Source organism: Typopeltis vanoorti, chromosome 26 (assembly GCF_054136105.1).
Source record: "Typopeltis vanoorti isolate ZY-2024b chromosome 26, IOZ_Tvanoo_1.0, whole genome shotgun sequence".
NCBI lineage: Eukaryota > Metazoa > Arthropoda > Arachnida > Uropygi > Thelyphonidae > Typopeltis > Typopeltis vanoorti.
In genome coordinates, this window is record NC_143574.1 from 32,111,008 (window position 1) to 32,130,195 (window position 19,188).

Here is a 19,188-nt window from a genome sequence, read left to right on the forward strand (position 1 = left end):
CAGGACTGGGGTAAGGTAGTGCAACACCAGGATGACTCCTTGCAAAGGTGGAGCAAGCTACTAACACTCCTATCTCAGTATCTCCCATAATGCAAAACGCATCTCCTTGCGGATATGTCTAATGTTATGCATTAGACATATCCGCAAGGTGTTGCACCACCTTACCCCAGTCCTGAAGATACTTTCAGGCACAAACTTTGTTTGCTCACACTTGGATAAAGGATTAAACTAAATTTATTATATTCTAACCAAGTGAAAAATAAACTTTCAACATCTTTCTCTAAATCCAGAGTAATTTATTAAAAAGGTGGCACGCCATTTGGCAACTCCTATAGGTAGAGATGACCTTGCTAATGCTTCTGGCTGGTATCTCCACTTGGGCCTGGCTCCTACTGAAGAGACCTCAATAAAGGTTGAAACTAGTCTGGGTAGTGGCCCTTCCCTTAATGCATAACATTAGACATATCCACAAGGAGATGTGTTTTGCATTATGGAAGATACTGAGATAGGAGTGTTAGTATCTTGCTCCACCTTTGCAAGGAGTTGTCCTGGTGTTGCACCACTTTACCCCAGTCCTGAAGATACTTTCAGGTGCAAACTTTGTTTGCTCACACTTGGATAAAGGATTAAACTAAATTTATTACATCAAATCATTGTTATTCTGGTTGGTGTTGCGGTTGTTTTCCCCTCTTGTGGAACTTAATCCAGTAGTTCTTTTTTTTACATCATTGGTCCTGTCTTCAAGCAATGTGCCCAGTCCAGAGTTACTTCAAATGCTTCACTCTTTCTATAATGTCAAAGTCTTTGGTTTAATTTCTTATCCAAGTATTCCTTTTATGAGCCTGTCTGATAATAGCAAGCATACATCTTTTTGTACTAAATTGTGCTGGTCTTAGTTTTTTAGTTTCGTTTATATTTAATATGCATGTTTTATAGCCATATGCTAATATAACAAGAATGCACTAGTTAAAAACTTTCCTTTTTTGGCAAAGCAGTAATTGGCTTTTGAATATTACATACAATTTTCCAAATGCTTCCCAGCCAAGTGTTGTTTGTCTTTTGACAAATAATAATAAGATAAATAAAATAATAAGAAATAATAAAATCAGTCACCATTGATTTTATTATTTCTGGTTGCACACAATTATCAAATATAGATTGGATTTCCTTTAGTTTTATTTTTACACCAACTGTTTTGCTAACAATTTGGAATTTTCACAGATACAAGTCTGTACTTTATCTCCATGAAGCATAAATGGCTTAAATATCTCCCATTTATTTTCAGACCTTTTTTTTTTCACAATCAAGAAGTCTGGCTGTTTCTTCTAAATATGCTGTGAATAGTCTTGGGGGGGGGGGGGGCTATCACTTTGTCCTATGCTTCTTTGTATGTCCACAGTAAAGATTTTCTATTAAAATAAATTGATTGCTGTTGTTTTGGTGTATGCTGATTTGATGATTCTTATATATATGGCTCCTTCACTTGTTGATTTCATAGCACCTTAAGTATTGCACAAGTTATTAACAAATCAAAGTCTTTCTCATAATCGATAAAACCAAGACATAATGGGAACTGGTATTCATTGCACCATTAGATAACCTGTTGTATATCTTAAATATGGGCAGCTGTACTGAAGCATCTCTAAAGCCTGCCTGTCCATTTGGCCATGTATGATCCAGAGTTGCACAAAGCCTATGAGCAAGGATTTTGTATGTAAGCACTTTGTATATCACTGATATACAATGTACTGAGCCCATTACCATTTCAAATGTTTCATTCTATAATGTCAAAGACTGGTTTTATTTCTTATCCACATACCCCTTTTGTGATCCAGTTTGCATCCTAAATTGTGTTATTCTTAGTTTGGGTTGATAGTTCAAGTCTTTTAGGATAGTTTTTTTTTCTTCCCCAAGCTCTTGGCACATCATTTTTCTTCAGACATATAGTAAAAAGTTTAGCCACGATTTTGTAGATCACTTCCCACCTGGTTTTAGAGGTTCAGCTATGATGTTCAACTATCCTCTGCTTTACCATTTTGCAAGCTTTGAATGCACAACACTGCTTCTGGTAGAATTTGTGGTACTCCAGTTTGTCTTTTTATTTGTTTTATCATTTTGATAAAATGTTGAGTAAAATTATTCAATTCTTTTTGTTATAGCATATCTATCTCTTGTTATGCTTCCATTTTGTAGTTTGGGTGCAATCATCTCTCTCTCTCTTTTTTTTTTTTTTGTGGCTCTAACTGTGTTCAATCATTTGTTGTATACGTTTATAATTTTAATATTTCTTCTTTGATATGTTTTCTGATTGTTTTGCACTGTTCCGTTTTTCAATTTTATGCAACAGACTTCCAATTTGTTTCATTTTTCTTTATTTCTTCAAAAGCTATCTTGTTTCAACAGAAATTTTGTGTTGTTTCCTGTTCAGTGGTACTAGCTATTTCAAGTGAATATTGCAAAAGGTTCTGGGTAACAGTCATTATTTTCTGATAGACCAGATCATCATTTATATCAAAACTGATGAATCTATTATTTAATTCAAATTGGAATATTCATTTATTATTATATTATGTTTTGATCCTACTTAGTTATATGGTTTTATGAGTAAGTAAGACTATTCAATATTACTTTAGTAAGTAAGACTATTCAAAACTTGCTCAAATGGCATGGAAATGTCAAGAGGAGCCACACAAATTTCTCCAAGTGGTTAGACTAGTGCTATGCACTTTGCAACCATATGCCTGGAGAAGGAGTGTCCTAGATTCTATTCCCGTCGGCAATGAGAGGAGTTTAAGGATCTTCCTCAGCCATAGCCAAGTTAGCCAGTCTTGGATGTGGACAGCAGGATTTTTTCCACCAATTTATCTGGGGTTTTTCATCCCGCAAGTAGGCCCTGTGAACACACACGGATCTACAATCATAAATACTTAACCCCTCCATGAGGGGGCTCAACTTGCCCCAACAGGGATGGGGGAGAAAAGGGAGGAAACTCCATACGAATAAATAAATAAATAAATAGCTAGTTAAGTGCTGTAAATAAAATTATATGTAAGGAAAATGACAAATCCTGATTGGTTTATGACACTGAAAACAAATGGTTTAAAACTGAGGTTATTTAATTAGAAGAGTACATATGCGTGGAAAGGCTTATTTGTTTGCTGTATATGTTAATTTATATTTAATGGTATTAATGAGAACACAGACTAATAAAAAAATAATAAAGCACAAAAACAGTTTGCCACAGTACATGAAACAACAACAATCTGGTATAACAATGGGATTAGTTTTAAACAATTGCAATGGACAACACAAAGACTAAAATCCTAATTAGGCACCATCTATATTGGAGGGGAAAAAAAATGGAGAGAGAGCGAAAGCAGGTATTAATTAGGTCTTAAGATGACTGTCTCCCAATTTTTTGGTAAATTTATACAGCCTTGTTGAGGTTTGAAGTATGTTCCAAGGCTTCTGTTGATTCAAAAAATAATCTCACTTGACTTATAACGACTTCTGTGTAGTACTTTTGTCTTTTTCCAATTGATCCTGTGTGTATATAAGGCATGGTCTGCTAGACCAGACTTGCCATAACGACAGTGCTGGATGTATCTTTTATGTTCATTGAGGTGAATGTTCACAGTTCTTCCTGCCAATCATAGTAAGCTCGATCACATGAACAGGGCACTTCATAGACTCCTGGTCATGATAAAGAAGAGATTCTGTCCTTGGGTGAATGGATGAGAGTTGCCAATTTGACATAAGATTTAAATGCAGTGTGTAGCTGATGTTTATTAAGCACTCTAGATATCTTTTCAGATGTGTCTTGAATGTATGGGATGGTGACAGTTTTGCTGCAGTCTTCTGTGGGAGAGAGTGGGAAGGAGGGGGGGGGGTTCTGAGGAGCATTTAGTATTTTTATTCTATCCTATAGGGATTATAGCCATTGGCTAAGATAAGGAGTGATGTAAGCGAGTGAGTTCAGCAGTGAAAGCATTGTCATTAGAACAAATCGCTCTAGCTCTGTGAGTTAGTGTTTTTAGGATACCATACTGTTGAGATGCATGATGGTGTGACTGTTTGTGCAAATATCTCCATGTATGTGTGGATTTTATATGAACTGAAAAAGATAAGGAACCATCTGGAAGATGTGTGATTAGTGGATCCAGGAAGGGCAGACAGTTATTAGCTTCCAGTTCCATTAAAGTGGATTTTTGGGTGTTGGCTATTTAAATGTGCTAAGAATGTATCCAATGTGTCTGGACCATGTGGCCAAATAGCAAAGACATCATCAACATAATGTAGCCAAAGTACTGGTTTGAGAGTCGCTGTATTGATAGCTAGCTTTTCCAAGTGTTCTAGGTAGAAATTGGCTAAGGGAGTGAGCCCACTGCTGTCCCTGAAACCTTGTTGTTTCTTTAAAATTCTTATTAAATCTTTGTTGGCTGCACCTTTGTAAAATATTTACTTTCTTTACTTTACTTTATTTTCTATTCTATCTATCTACTTCCTTACTTAAATTTATTCTTGCCCTCCCCTTTTTTCTGTAGCTAGATAGACCTCGTGTAGTAGGTCTATCTAACATAACAGTCCCTGAGCAATCGCACAATATCAATTAAGAAATTTATTTCTTCATAACGACTGAGCCACTTAATTGACCCTTTTATGTTTGAAAGTCAGGGCGAGGAGATAACAAAAATAATTTAATACTTCTATACAATTTCTTAACATGCAAGTCGTGGCCCGTAACTTTATTCTACTCCCGCAGGTTCATTTATATTTTCGGGATAGTGCATTGGCTAAGGAATTAGAACCAGGTAATTATAAAACAAAAACATGTTTATTATCAAAATTGAAGCAGGCTTCCAGAAGAAACTTAAATCTGGAGCCTTTCATTGACCTAACATCTGCTTATGACACTGTCTGGATCAGGGGCCTCCTCCTAAAACTAGGAAATATTATAAAGTGTAAAAAAACTCTTACAACTTTTTGAATCTATTCTCTCCAACAGAAAGATCCAGGTCCATATTGGTGGAAAAAAGAGGCAGGCCCAGATTCCTTCACAACAGTTTTCCTCAGGGCTCTGTGTTATCCCCTATACTTTTGAACATCTATGTGTATGATCTACCTCATACCAGATAAAGCAAGTATATCTACGCCGATGAACCTAGCGATCTTACATCAATCCACCTCCTTTACCAACCTAGAATACAGACCTGAACACCCTGGAAGAGTACTTCAAGCAGTGGTACTTGAAGCTAAATCCAACAAAAACAGTGTCCTCAGTATTTCACCTGTACAATGTAGAGGCGAATCGACAACTCAACCTTTCCTTCTGTGGAAAAATGGTAGAACATGAGCCTCACCCAAAATACTTTGCAGTGAGCCTGGGCAGAAGCCTAACCTATAAAAGGCACATCATCAACCTCTTCAATAAAATTAAAACCAGAAATAACATCATTTCAAGGCTTGCTGGAATAACCTGGAGTTGTGGTGCAGAAGTCTGAAGGTCGTCTGCACTAGCCCTCACATTCTCTGCAGCAGAATATTGTGCCCCTGTCTGGGAAAGAAGTACACACATTAACATTATAGACACCCAGCTGAACTCTACCATGTGCACAATTAGTGGGACAGTGAGAAGCACCCCTCTCTCCTGGCTGCCTGTTTTATCTAACATTGCTCCACCACAAATACGGAGAAGACAAGCCTCAATTAAGGAATTTAATAAAACAATGAGCAACCCACTCCTACCCCTACACCAGACTCTCATAAACCCACCTAGTCTTCACTTCAAATCTAGAAAGCCTCTCTGGTCCATGGACGAACTCTCTTCAGCTGCGCTGCCATCAATATCTGACATATGGAGAGAATACTGGACCAACAATCTCCCAACAAACAGCTTCCTGGTAGAAGATCCCTGTGCTCTGCAGCCTGGTTTTGATCTTCCCAGGAAGATTTGGTCATCCATAAACAGGATCAGAACTAGCCAGGGCAGATGTGGCTATCTTCTACATAAATGGGGGCTGTCAGATCACCCTTATTGTGATTGTTCTCCCATGGCTGAGATGATTACTCATATTGTGTACGACTGCCCAAGGTGCCAATTTCACGGTGGTGGCTTACAGAACATCCACAAGGTGACGGATGAGGCCTTGAATTGGCTTTCCAGCCTAGCCCTTGACTTGTGTCGGTGGTTATTGAGGAAACAGAAGATCATGGTCCTGTCTCACTACGAAGACGGTATTCTCGTAGTTACTCTCATAGTAATCGTCATAGTATCAGCAGAACTCCTCTTCATGTTAGAAGATGATGATACAGTGTGAAATGGGCCTCCTCTAATGGATCAAGTTTTCTCACACAATACACAACTGCTCTTTACTTAAACATCAGATACAGTACTTTTATGTTGTGAAGTGTTGTGAGAACATGCAGCCTTGTCATACTTGGTGCAGCAGGACGATAATTGTCCCTGGCTTAATTATGACAAGTTACTTTTGCTTTATATTTAAAAAAAAAAAGGAAAGACTTAGAAAGCAGGTTGTGCCTTTTATGTAATGAACTTTTATATGTTAAGATTTTCATCATTTGTTTCTGAAAATTGTGATTGTACTTTTCACTTACCAGTTTTCATGTAGCCATAAGCATAAATAAAAAAATTATCAAACTAAAGGACATGATACACAGCACATACAAGTTAATAAAAGAATTACTTAAAGCACTTTAACACACAAAGACAACTTGCTATCTAAGCAACAGAAACCATAGTACTTTCACTATCAGAAAACTTATTGTACTTTGAAATAACAGCGTCTTCTATGACACCACTTGGCCTGCAAGCATGCATAAATATTCCAAGAAGGATCACATTAACTTTCTTCCAATACATTCAATACTTAATTGATACTAATTCAGACACTATCACAAACAACTTATGTATTAGACATACTTAACAATATATGTTCTTCCCTTATTTCAAATTCAATCTAACCGTAAGCTAACAAGTAACCTCTCTCAATCCTTTATGATTTCGAGTTACATTCACATAACATATTACAACAAAATAATGGCTTACTTGCTAAGATTCTCGAGAGGAAAGTCCGATTTTTCATTCCGTTTATTTTCATTCACACACATAAAGACTGGAGCGTCTTCTGTCTGGTTAATTCTGGTTAAGAGTTTTTCTTCGTCAGACGTGCTGGAGTTCTGCTGTAGCTACCTGGAGCCTAGAGAGAGCGTTGGTGGTGGAGAAACATCTGGCATCGGTGGTGGGAAGAACGATCCTCCTGGATTCAGGAAAGGAATCCCCGTAGAAGTCATAGGTGAAAAGCCAAGCAAGAGACCAAGGACCAAAAAGCCTAGAACCACATGCTGCATTGCCTTTTATTCCATTTTCAGTCCTTTGTTCTTAATTAAGAATATTCCAGGATTAGCCAGAAGCAATGAAGGAATTGATATCATCGCTAGCTGCTTGACCTTAAGATTTTGGTGGCATTCAGCGTTAATCCGGCTTAACTCCTATTAAGCTTTTACCAACAAGTCTAAAGTGCAGGTGTATTCTAACAGTAAATTATTCTTTTATATTTTTACATCTTACTAAGCACATTTTTTTCTTATAATTTCAGACAAAAAAATTTGAAAATCCTTAGCGAAAATTCTCTTAAAAAAATAATTTCTCGCGAGATTTTACAGTCCCATCTAATTGTTTGTATATTTTCCCTTTCCATGCAAAATAATCTGCATGTACTGTGAATTCAAATAGTTCAAATATATCAGGGGATGGGGAAGTGTGACTTGAGTAAATCAAGGATTTCAATTAATGGTACATTTGTGAATAGTGAAGTGATATCAAAACTCACCATTATGTCTGAACTTTTAAAGGTATGGTTTGCTAAGATGCATTTTAGGTGGACAGAATTTTTTTACAAAGGAGGGAGAATTGACTGTGAGAGTGGCTAGTAGTTTAGCAAGTTTGTATGTGGGACTATTTATACTATCTACAATAGGGCGTAGGGGTGTATTTTGTTTGTGAATTTTAGGTGCTCCATATATTGTGGGTGTTTTAACATGGAAAGACTTGAGTTTGTTAACTGTTTCTTTAGGCCAGAAAGTGACTTTCTTCAATAATTTGCACACTTTATTCTTTTGTGAGTTGGTGGGATCCCGATCTATAATTTGGTATGTTGACTGATCTTGTAGAAGTGTGTACATTTTGCTTTCATATTCTGTTGAATTCATCATCACAGTTGCATTCCCTTTGTCTGCTTTAGTTATAACAATGTGGTTATTACTGTGTAGCTCCTCTTCCTCTGTAAATATTTTGTTGTATAGTAAGAGGAGGAGGAGATCAACAGAAGATGATGGGAAGTGTTTTTGTCATCTCATAATGAATGTCATCCGAGCTGACTGTGCTAGTAGGAGACAGCAAAAAACTCTTTTCAGTCACTCCTTAACAAATGGCCACTCGTACAGTTCAATACCCTTGGTCCGAACTGTTTCGTTGTTAAGATCCTGGCAAAGTTTTCTCCCAAAATGTGTAATGTGTAAGAAGCTGTCAGCAGTAAATGTAAAATTTGAAGTTATCTTATAAAATAATAAATGATTACTTGGAAAAATATTTTCTTCTTCTGTCTTCAGGAGCAAATGTAAGAGTTTCTTATTCAGAAGAGCCTGGTGATGAAAGTAAACAATAAGCTACAAGTAAATATGCACAAGGTACCATACACATGGTGGCAAATCTCACAGTATTAGTTTGCATATTTTGCATGTTAGTTTGGCTACAGTGGCAATTCACTACCTGTCTTTTGTTATCTAACCCCCCCACCCAAGACACACACACACACACACACTTAGCCTGACTTCTGCTGTGGGACTGGTTTTCCTCTAGGTACTTTGGTTTTCTCTCCAACAAACATAAAACTGACTTTAAACACATCTGGTAATAATTTCATGTGAACCATCCAGGTATAAATATGAATTTGAGCAATTTGTGGAGTATATGCCATTACCACCCAAGATGAACTTATGTTTCATGGGGAAAGGCTGATAATAATAATCCTAAATATAAAACTTTGATATATCACAATATGATTACCTTACCTGGAGGAGAATATTTTCTCCTTTTATCTTCAGAAGGAGTGAATGTAGGAGTTGCGATATTTTCAGTAGAGCCTGGTGAAGGAGAAGAGGATGGAGAAGGAGTTGTTCCTTTAACTCGAGGACTATCAGTTTCTATGACCCTCAACTGAAAATGATATATACAATAAAAAGTATGAATTTCTCAAAAACTCTATGATATTAATAACAACACATTCAATTTACTATCACTTTTATAGATATCACTAGATATTATCTATATAATGATAATATATAACATGAGCATTTCAATGACAACAGAAAAAGCATAATATTGCTGCTTTGTTCTTGTAATAAAGCAAAAATATTACCAATATGTCTTTATTTTGAATTCTATTACAAAAACTGTTGCAACTGACTATTTCCTCTTATCAAACTAAATAGCCATTCTTAATGGCTAAGAATATCATAGTACAAAGTGCAGTGCAAGAATGAAGAGTTTAAAATAAGATATTATTTGCTTAAAACACAGCATACACACAAAAAAAGTACTAATATTCAAGTACTAGCAGTATTTCAGAAAAATGTAATTCAAGGCCACAATGCTAGTGATAGCTGTATCACCAATTTAATGGTTTGAAAGCAAATTTCTGACTAAAAATTCATATAATTTTTCTATTCAATATTTTATTTAGGAAGCTTATTTAACTTTTACACTAGTGGTAAGACTTATACGTTGGTTAGACATAACTGGTAATTAATTTACGGAATTAACAACGCATATAAAGTAAATTAATTAAAGATAACTTTAATGAATCACTTCTATATTTCGACAATGTCACATTGTCATCTTCAGGAACATAAAGATATGGTATGTGCACTAAAGGAACTAACAAAGCAAATGAGGAAGAAATTAAGACACTAATTTTGTTCCTAAAGTCCTAATGGTGCCCTCTTGTGGGCTAATTTGGTAGTCTTGGCCGTTGGGCTGAAGTTCTCATGATGAAAGTCTCCCAAATTTGGGGCAGTTTCATGCACCCAAATTTGTTGAGGTTAGGAACGTTTTTTAGAGCTGCTGAAGATTCTTTGAATAATCTTTCGTATTTAAACTTGCTGCGATGGATTATTTTTGTCTTCTTCCAACGAATTTTATGGTGGGTATCTAAGGCAAGGTCTGACAGCCCAGAGCGGCTGTACTGGTGAAACCGGATGTCTTGGTGTTCTGAAATCCTGATATTTGTTGTTCTGCCTGTTTGGCCAAAGTAGGACAATTTGCAGCTGCAAGGGACCTGGTATACACCAGGTAGGTCTAGGGGAAGTGGTTGGTCTTTGGTAGAGCGGATAAGGGATGCTAACTTTTTATATGGTCTGTAACAGGAAGTAAGGTCATATTTCTTGAGGATATTAGTTATTTTTTCAGAGGTGCCCTGGATGTAGGGGATAGTGATAGACTTGGTGTAGTCTTTATTGTTGAGGGGGGGAGGGGGGTTGTGGTTTTCAGGTTTTAGTATTTTTTGGATTTTTTTGGGGTTATAGCCATTGGCTAAGAAAGTGTTGAGGATGTGGTTTAGTTCCATAGTCAGGGCCTTGTCATCTGAGCAGATTAATTTTGCCCTGTTATATAGTGTTTTTATCACCCCATATTGTTGTGAGGGGGGGGGATTGCTGGTGAATGTATCTGCCAGTGTGGGTGGGTTTTCTGTAAACAGAGAAAACCAAAGATCCATCAAGCTGGCAGGTGATTAAAGTGCCTAGGAAGGGGAGGGTGTTGTTTTCCTCTTTTTCTAAGGTGAACTGGACTCTGGGATGTTGGTTGTTTAAGTGTGTTAGGAAGGAGTGGAGTGAGTCTGAGCCATGTGGCCAAATAGCAAACACATCATCCACATAACAAAGCCAAATAGTGGGTTTTTGTGGGGCGGAGTTTAAGGCTTTTTCTTCAAATGTCTCCATAAAGAAATTGGCCAAGGGTGGGGAAAGTGGTGAACCCATGGCTGTCCCCTCTATCTGTTTGTAGAACTTTCCTTGCCAAACGAAATAGCCTGAGTTCATTGTGAACTGAAATAGGGCTGAGATATCGGGAGGAAACTTGGCTTGGATGAGCTCAAGGGTTTCTTTGAGTGGGACATTAGTGAATAGGGAGGAGACGTCAAAACTGACCATTATGTCAGTGTGTTGGAGTGTGAGGTTTTCTATACTGGCTTTAAAGTGGGCCGAGTTTTAATATGACCTTACTTCCTGTTACAGATCATATAAAAAGTTGGCATCCCTTATCCGCTCTACCAAAGACCAACCACTTCCCCTAGACCTACCTGGTGTATACCAGGTCCCTTGCAGCTGCAAATTGTCCTACTTTGGCCAAACAGGCAGAACAACAAATATCAGGATTTCAGAACACCAAGACTACATCCGGTTTCACCAGTACAGCCGCTCTGGGCTGGCAGACCATGCCTTAGATACCCACCAAAAAATTCATTGGAAGAAGACAAAAATAATCCATCGCAGCAAGTTTAAATACTAAAGATTATTCAAAGAATCTTCAGCAGCTCTAAAAAACGTTCCTAACCTCAACAAATTTGGGTGCATGAAACTGCCCCAAATTTGGGAGACTTTCATTATGAGAACTTCAGCCCAACGGCCAAGACTACCAGATTAGCCCGCAAGAGGGCACCATTAGGACTTTAGGAACAAAATTAGTGTCTTAATTTCTTCCTCATTTGCTTTGTTAGTTCCTTTAGTGCACATACCATATCTTTATGTTCCTGAAGATGACAATGTGACATTGTCGAAATATAGAAGTGATTCATTAAAGTTATCTTTAATTAATTTACTTTATATGCGTTGTTAATTCCGTAAATTAATTACCAGTTATATTTAACTTTTAATTTAACTATGCAATATTTATTTAAAGAATATATTTATTATAAATATTTAAATTATGAAATAATTTAAATTATTTCTTTAAATAAACATTAAATATTTATTTAAAGAAAATTCCTGATACGTATCCCCTGAGGATACATATTAGGAATTTGATGATGATGAAAAAAGAAATCATACTTACTGTTTATTCATATTAGTAAATAAATTTAGTAAATAATACTGATGCTCTCACTGCACCTAATAACTGGTGTATGATGTGCCCAGCAGACCATCTTCCTCATGCTCCATCCCAGCTTTGCCAGATAGTACTTTCCTTATTCACTGAAGGTAATTTCAGAAACTACAACTAATACAAGTTATAAATGTTTGTAAGTTCTGGGGAATCTCTAAAAAGTTTGAGCAGACCCTAGTATTCTTCAGGAAAAAACAGGTTAAGAAACACTGGTTTAGAGCACCTGAAATCAACCATGGTTAATGTAAAAAATGGAAACATGATAGTGAAAAAGCTAAGAAACCATGAGGCAGACTGCAAACTGAAAAAATGCTAAAGAAGTATTGTGCACATCCACTGTTGTGTAACATGGAGTCTTTTAGTCAGAGTAATCATGCTACAGAAAACTGTGCCAAATAAGGACCAAGCTTGCTTTCCGTGGAAGGGTCGCTGCATTTAAGTCAAACACTACTCTCACAGTTTAACTTACATAATGTAGAGTTCTCCATAAGTGAGTAGACCTTGGGAAAACTGACTATGATTTGAGGTGATGAATCAGAACACACACTTCAAATCAATCTGATTGATGTGTTTGGGTATGACAACGGCCAGAAAATAAAATCATTATTTACAAGCACGTATTCTCTTACTTATTGGATATGATGTGGTAGATGCTTCTCCTGATATCAGTTAATGATTAGAGAATACAGAAAGAACTCAGGTGAATACTGAATGCTTACTTTTTCAACACAGTTTTATATATATTAACATTACTAAAGGACAAATTGTCTAAAAAATATTTGCTTTATTAAAGCATTGTATTCAATCTGGCTACTTCAGATATAGGGACTCCATTTACAAACAAAACCAAGGCCTAGCAATGGCAACCCTTTATCCCCAGTTCTAGCAAACATTTTCTTGGAAGATTTTGAAATGAAAGCCATATCGTCCTTCTCACTTAAGCTGAAACTTTGGAGACGTTATGTTGATGACATTTTCATCATATGGAGTCACAGACACACATCTCTCATGGATTTTCTTCATCATCTTAACAACCAACATTCTAATATAAAATTCACTGCCGAACTAGAATGAAATAACTGCCTTCCATTCCTGGATGTATTTCTTACACGATGCTCTGATAGATTTAAAATCTCTATATACAGAAATCCCACTCATACCAACAGATATCTGCACTGTCAATCTCATCGCTTTCCACCACAAAAGCTTGAAACTATTTCTGCCTTAGGACACAGAGCACGCTCTCTTTTAAACGAACCAGATGAGCTCAAAAAAGAAATTAATCACCTTTCTCTTATCTTTAAACAAAATGGATCCTCCTTGGCAGTATATTATGGAAACTACTGATTTGAAAGGTAGCATATCAATACCTTACATTAGTTTAGTCTCCAATAAATTGGCTAAAGTCCTTAAAAAATACAACATCAGAACGTTTTTCACTACACTCTCTAAAGTCCGTTCTTTTATAAGCCATCCGAAGCCTATTCATCACAACCTGAAATATCCAGGTGTTTACAAGTTGTGGTGCGATTGTAACATTCCTTATTTTGGACAGACTAACAAATCTGTTGAACTTCGTATAGAAGAGCATAAGAGAGGCATCTCCTATAAAAGATCACATGCATCTGCCCTATCCAGTCATGTTCTTTTCTCAAACAATCCTCATGATGATCTACAGAGTCACTTAGTTTGCTGGGATAAATCCGAAAACATTTTTCACTGCAGTGATGAGTTTGAAAGGAAAATTGTGGAGTCCAGAGAAATCCACCTTAATCCTGAACATTTGAACAACAATTTGAGTTACAGCAGTTGTTGAATACTGGCGTTCACGAGAACTTGCAAGCTCGTATGCAACAAACAATAGCGCATTAGAACAACTTGAAAAATACAACATTTTTGTGTCAATTATGTATTGCTTTTTTGCCTGTAATTTTCAGTTTTTTTGTAACTTCAATTTTTATTACTGTGTTCTACATTTAGTGGATACCTAAAGAAGGCTGTAAAAGGCTGAAACTAGTTGTATCATTTTCATTAAAACTTCATATTTTATCTCGGTTTAAGTCATTAAATATCTATTCTTTAAATGTACCATTACTGAGTAGAAGCTCAGGAATACACACACACATATATATAGATGTACATATCATTTACTGACTGAATTCCGAGAATTAGAAAAACAAATGAATTTAATTTAACACACAACATGTTTCGTCGGAATGCAGATTTCTTCAGGTGTGAGAACATTAAAAGCAAACATAAAAAACACTGAAAAGAAACATTGTACCACTACAAAAAACAGACTATGAGTTGGAATTAAGTTTGAACTGAAGCTACAGTCTGGGTTAAAGTTCCACTGTTAGGCATATGCAAGCATGTGACTTCACAAGTGCACCAGTATCTGATAGCAGAGTTATGCGAGTCTGGTAGACTATAACTAAGGCTACTGTTTATGGGAGAAGAGTCTAGGATAATTTCTTTGGATTCAACTACTCGGCATTCTACTTCATCATGGCATATATGAATGCTTGATGTTGTATTCCAGTCTATTTTGTGTTGGCGGCCTTCATTATTTGTGTTCACTGAGAACACAAGTAATGAACCCACACACGAGCGCGCATGATGATTGAAATTAAATTATCTCTGTTTAAGGCCTTGTGGAGTGCCACCCAGTAATCCAAATAGTGTGAAACTTTGCAGGAATACATCATGCAGAAGTGATATCTGAGGGGGGGGGGGAAGTAGTTCCAAAAATTCACCATCAGGGGCATTATAAACACGAAATGAATGGAATTTGCATATCATGCAACTCGGCAGATGCCAGGAGGGTTTAAAAAGATGGACAAGGGTTTTTTCCCCTTCTTTCTGGTTGTTAAAACTGTCCACAGCAATGGCACTAACCTTGCTCCAATGTGCTTTGCTCATGAAGTTGTACTACCTAAACAATTGCAATGCTGTTGCTGCACTCCACAAATTTCGTCACCCGAAAAATGCCGATGAGGTCCACTATCACCATGTACTCTGTGACAAATGATTACTCATTTAGAAGAAACGAGATCGTTGGGAGTTAATTGCAGAGGTGGTAAACCAATCAGTTCACAAGTGAATGAAGTTGCTACTGCCTTTGTGGAGCAGGCCATGAATAACAGTGTTAGTTTCTACAGTAACACTGTTATTTCTGCTGTATCAAGACACATGGATGTGCCTTACACAACTGTCTGAAAAATTCTATCAAAGATTCTGCATTTCTACCCATTCAAGATAACCCTAACACAGAAGTTGCATCCACAGCACTCTGAAAGTTCACTGACACTTGCTTTAACATTCCTTATTTGAGTGGAGTTGGACGCAATGTGGACATGAATAATTTTGTGGGGATATGAGGCTCACTTTCACCTGAATGGAGCTGTGAATACCAACTACTGCTAGATATGGGCTAAGCAAAACTTGCATGCAATCCAACAAATTCCTTTTCATTCATCCCCAAGTTACTGCCTGGTGTGGGATTACAGCTGTGTTTATCATTGGACCACTCTTGCCAGTTGGGTCTTGTGAGCTGCTCAGTTATGGCCAAGAGGTACTGTGATATGATAAACAAGTTCAGACAGCAGGTTCTGACCTAGATCTTACAGCAGGAGTCTTCAACCTCTCAGACGGTGCGGGCCGTATTAAAAATTTCAACGAAGCCTGCAGGCCACTAAGCTATATTATGGTATTTATAATTGTAAGATGCTTTCCAGAGTCACAAGGAATGCTGTGCATTTGATACTTTACATAAAATCCTATAAAAATAAACAAACTTAGCTTTAAAAGCATAGATAGGAGTCGGGTTCGTGATAAGTAAATACAATCAATCCTTGAAAAAAGATAATTTAATGAAGAAAACGTTCATTTTTTACAATGTCAATGGGCAAGTTGGCAATGTTTTTCCTTGACCAACTTGTCAATGTTGGCATCAATGTTGGAAGTCGCTATGCACAGAGTATTCTAGAGATGTTGGTCCATAATCTGAGTTCTTGTCTTGGACTTCACATGACAAGAACTGCTCAAGTAAGTATGTGCTTCCTAACAAAGAGCACATCTTCAAATCATGCTGGTGAAGATTAGGGAATGCATCCTCAGAAATGTAGTCTTTGTAAAATGTAAGCAATGGCACATTGAATAATTTTTCTCTCAAAGAAGTTAAGCAACTCCATTTGTACTGAGCCTGGCATTTTGGCAGCATTGACACCGAATGGCATTAAAAATAAATCTAAAGAAGACTGTTGGTTATGAAAATCACTAAATCTCTCTTGGAACTCACTTCACAACACAGCTAATTTTGTAGCGTATTCATCAAGAGACGAACAGTTGGACTCAGCGAGAAGTTGAAAATGAGTAAAGTCTTTTTTTGCAAATTGTGCCTCCCAAAGTTTAAGCTTGGCCACAAAGCTTTGACGTTATCAAACAGTGCATGCACCAGTTGATCTTTGAATTGTAGCCGCACATTTAGATCATCCATATGCAACGAGATGTCGGTCACAAAGGCAAAGTCTGTCATCCACTTTGGATCATTAAATTCTGCAATCCGATTCCCCCTTGGTTTGCATGAACTGTTGTATTTCGCTCCTTAAGTCAAAGACTCTTTTAAGAACCTTCCCTCTGTTCAACCAACGCACAGCACTATAATAAACCACATTGCCGTGATCTGCGTTGCACTCTTGGGTCAAAAACTCTTGGAATTGACGATGATTCGATCCTCTTGCCCTAATAATGTTGATGACAGTGACAATAACTTTCATGACATTCTCATATCCAATAGTTTTCGCCACAAATTCTCCTGGTGGATCAAACAGTGGTAATGGACAAAATCTTTTCCTTCTAATTCCGGTTCTTTCTGTAGCAGCACAACAAACCCTTCATTCTTTCCCACCATAGCAGAGGCACCATCAGTTACCACACCCTCAAGGTTGGTTAATCTGAGGTCGAAACGCTGGAGAGTTTTCTTGGTGGCTTCAAGAATATCAGTACCTTTCGTCGTTCCGTTCATAGGTACGAGTGCTAGCAGTTCTTCTGTCACATTGAATTGTTGATCAATGCCATGAAGAAAGATAGCCAGTTGTGCTGTATTCTTCACATCTGTGCTCTCATCTAAAGCAAGTGAATATGACACAAATTCGGACGACCGTGTTTTTAAAGTCTCTTCAATGTCATGGGCAAGTTCTTCGACACGTCATGCTACAGTTACCCTAAACAAACTCGGTTTTTTAAACACTTCCTTATTATTTGGGCACAGAATATCCCCAGCAGCGATGAGATACTCTTTCACAAACTCACCGTCCAAGAAAGCTTTTGATTTTTTAGAAATTTTTTCAGCTATTACATAACTTACTTTGACGCACGCTTTGCTCTCTTTCCTCTGCCATTTAAACATACCCTGCTGCCATTTTAAATCAATTTGGAGACAGTTCACTTTGTCCACACAAAGCCGCCCTTGAAGGTGATCGAAATTGGATGCATGTTTTGTCTCATAGTGTCATTTTATAATGTATTCTTTTGATACTGACACTGACTCATGACAAATTAAACACACTGGCTTATCATCGATCAGCACAAAAAAGTACAAATTGGTCCACTTTTCATTTAAAAACCCAACAAGAATCACTTGATTTATGCTTTTTACTCGTAGACCCATAGTGATGGAAGATGAAACCAAAAAATGATCCAAAATGGGCGTGTAATGGTTATTATCCACTGAATATGTCTCACACTCTAATGAAAAAAGTCTGGCAATGTAAAACCACAATAGGCTATGGCTGATACGATGAACTTGCGTGCGCTTATACACAAATATCACACTGTTCACAACTGACTGACTGTGGATGAGATCCTCTTGTATTTATATGAAAATAACGAAGTATCGAGAATCTTCGAGATGTATCTGGCAGACACTAGACAGCACAGAACAAACTACTGTTTCTGCCATCTACCTGCAATGATAGTACTAGTACTTAAATACCGCTTGGCGCTTGTAGATGGCTGAAGAAGCATGTCTATTTAATATTTATTTTTATAACATTTTATGTAAAGTATCAAATGCACAGCATTCCTTGTGAATCTGGAAAGCATCTTACAATTCTAAATACCGCAGTACAGCTTAGTGGCCACGGGCTTCGTTAAAATTATTTTCTATTTAATTGTATTTTAATATTTAGTTCTTTTTTCAAAATGGCCAGTGGGCAACAGCAAAGAGCTCCGCAGGCCATGTGTTGAAGACCCCCGTCTTACAGAGTACCTCTGACAAGAGTTATAAGAAGTTATATATAATAATATATATATATATATATAATAATAATAATATAAAGTTATAAGAAGTTATAAGAAGTTATATAATAAGAAGTTATTGTTTTCTGAACAGGTTGAAGTTATTGGGCAGGGAAACTAATATTGAAAAGGTTGAGTGTAAGAGAGAGAAACTTTAGCACTGATTGTGTATTTATTGATCCTTATAGGCAGAATAAATTGCAGAAGAGAGGGGGAAAAAATCGACATAGGACTACGGTAGTTAGTGACTTATATATCAGTTCTAAAGCCGGTACAAGATCTAGAGGGAATCTGCAATTTTTGTATACCAATGCTAGAAGCATTAGAAATAAGAGAGAAGAATTTTTGGCATTAGTCAGTGAAATCTCACCAAAAGTTGTAGGCATTAGTGAAACTTGGCTGTCAGCAGAAGATGTGGTCACTGGAATTGATTGTGATGGGTACAGTATTTTCAGGGAGGATAGAGAAGATAGAACAGGAGGAGGAGTACTGTTGATGATAGCTGATGTGTTGCAGCCAAAGAAAGTAGTATATCATGATGATAGACATGTGAATGAGAGTTCATTTGAGGCAGTCTGGTGCGAAATAGTGACCAACGCAACCAAATATACAGTTGGATGCTGCTATAGGCCAGGGAGTACAGGGGGAGATATTGAATTCATGCATCAGCAACTTAGTGCAATGAGTGAAGGCTTAGTGATTATTATGGG

At 37.1% G+C, this 19,188-nt stretch overlaps 1 protein-coding gene across 1 annotated transcript in view; it reads right to left on the reverse strand.

Moving 5' to 3' along the window:
• LOC150092464 (dynactin subunit 1-like) overlaps positions 1 to 19,188 on the reverse strand; it is a 334,669-nt gene that overhangs the window by 254,212 nt on the left and 61,269 nt on the right. The window contains exon 4 of the mRNA XM_090414876.1: positions 9,091 to 9,235. Coding sequence (XP_090271002.1) covers positions 9,091 to 9,235 — 145 coding nt within the window. The remainder of the gene's footprint in view (positions 1 to 9,090; positions 9,236 to 19,188) is intronic.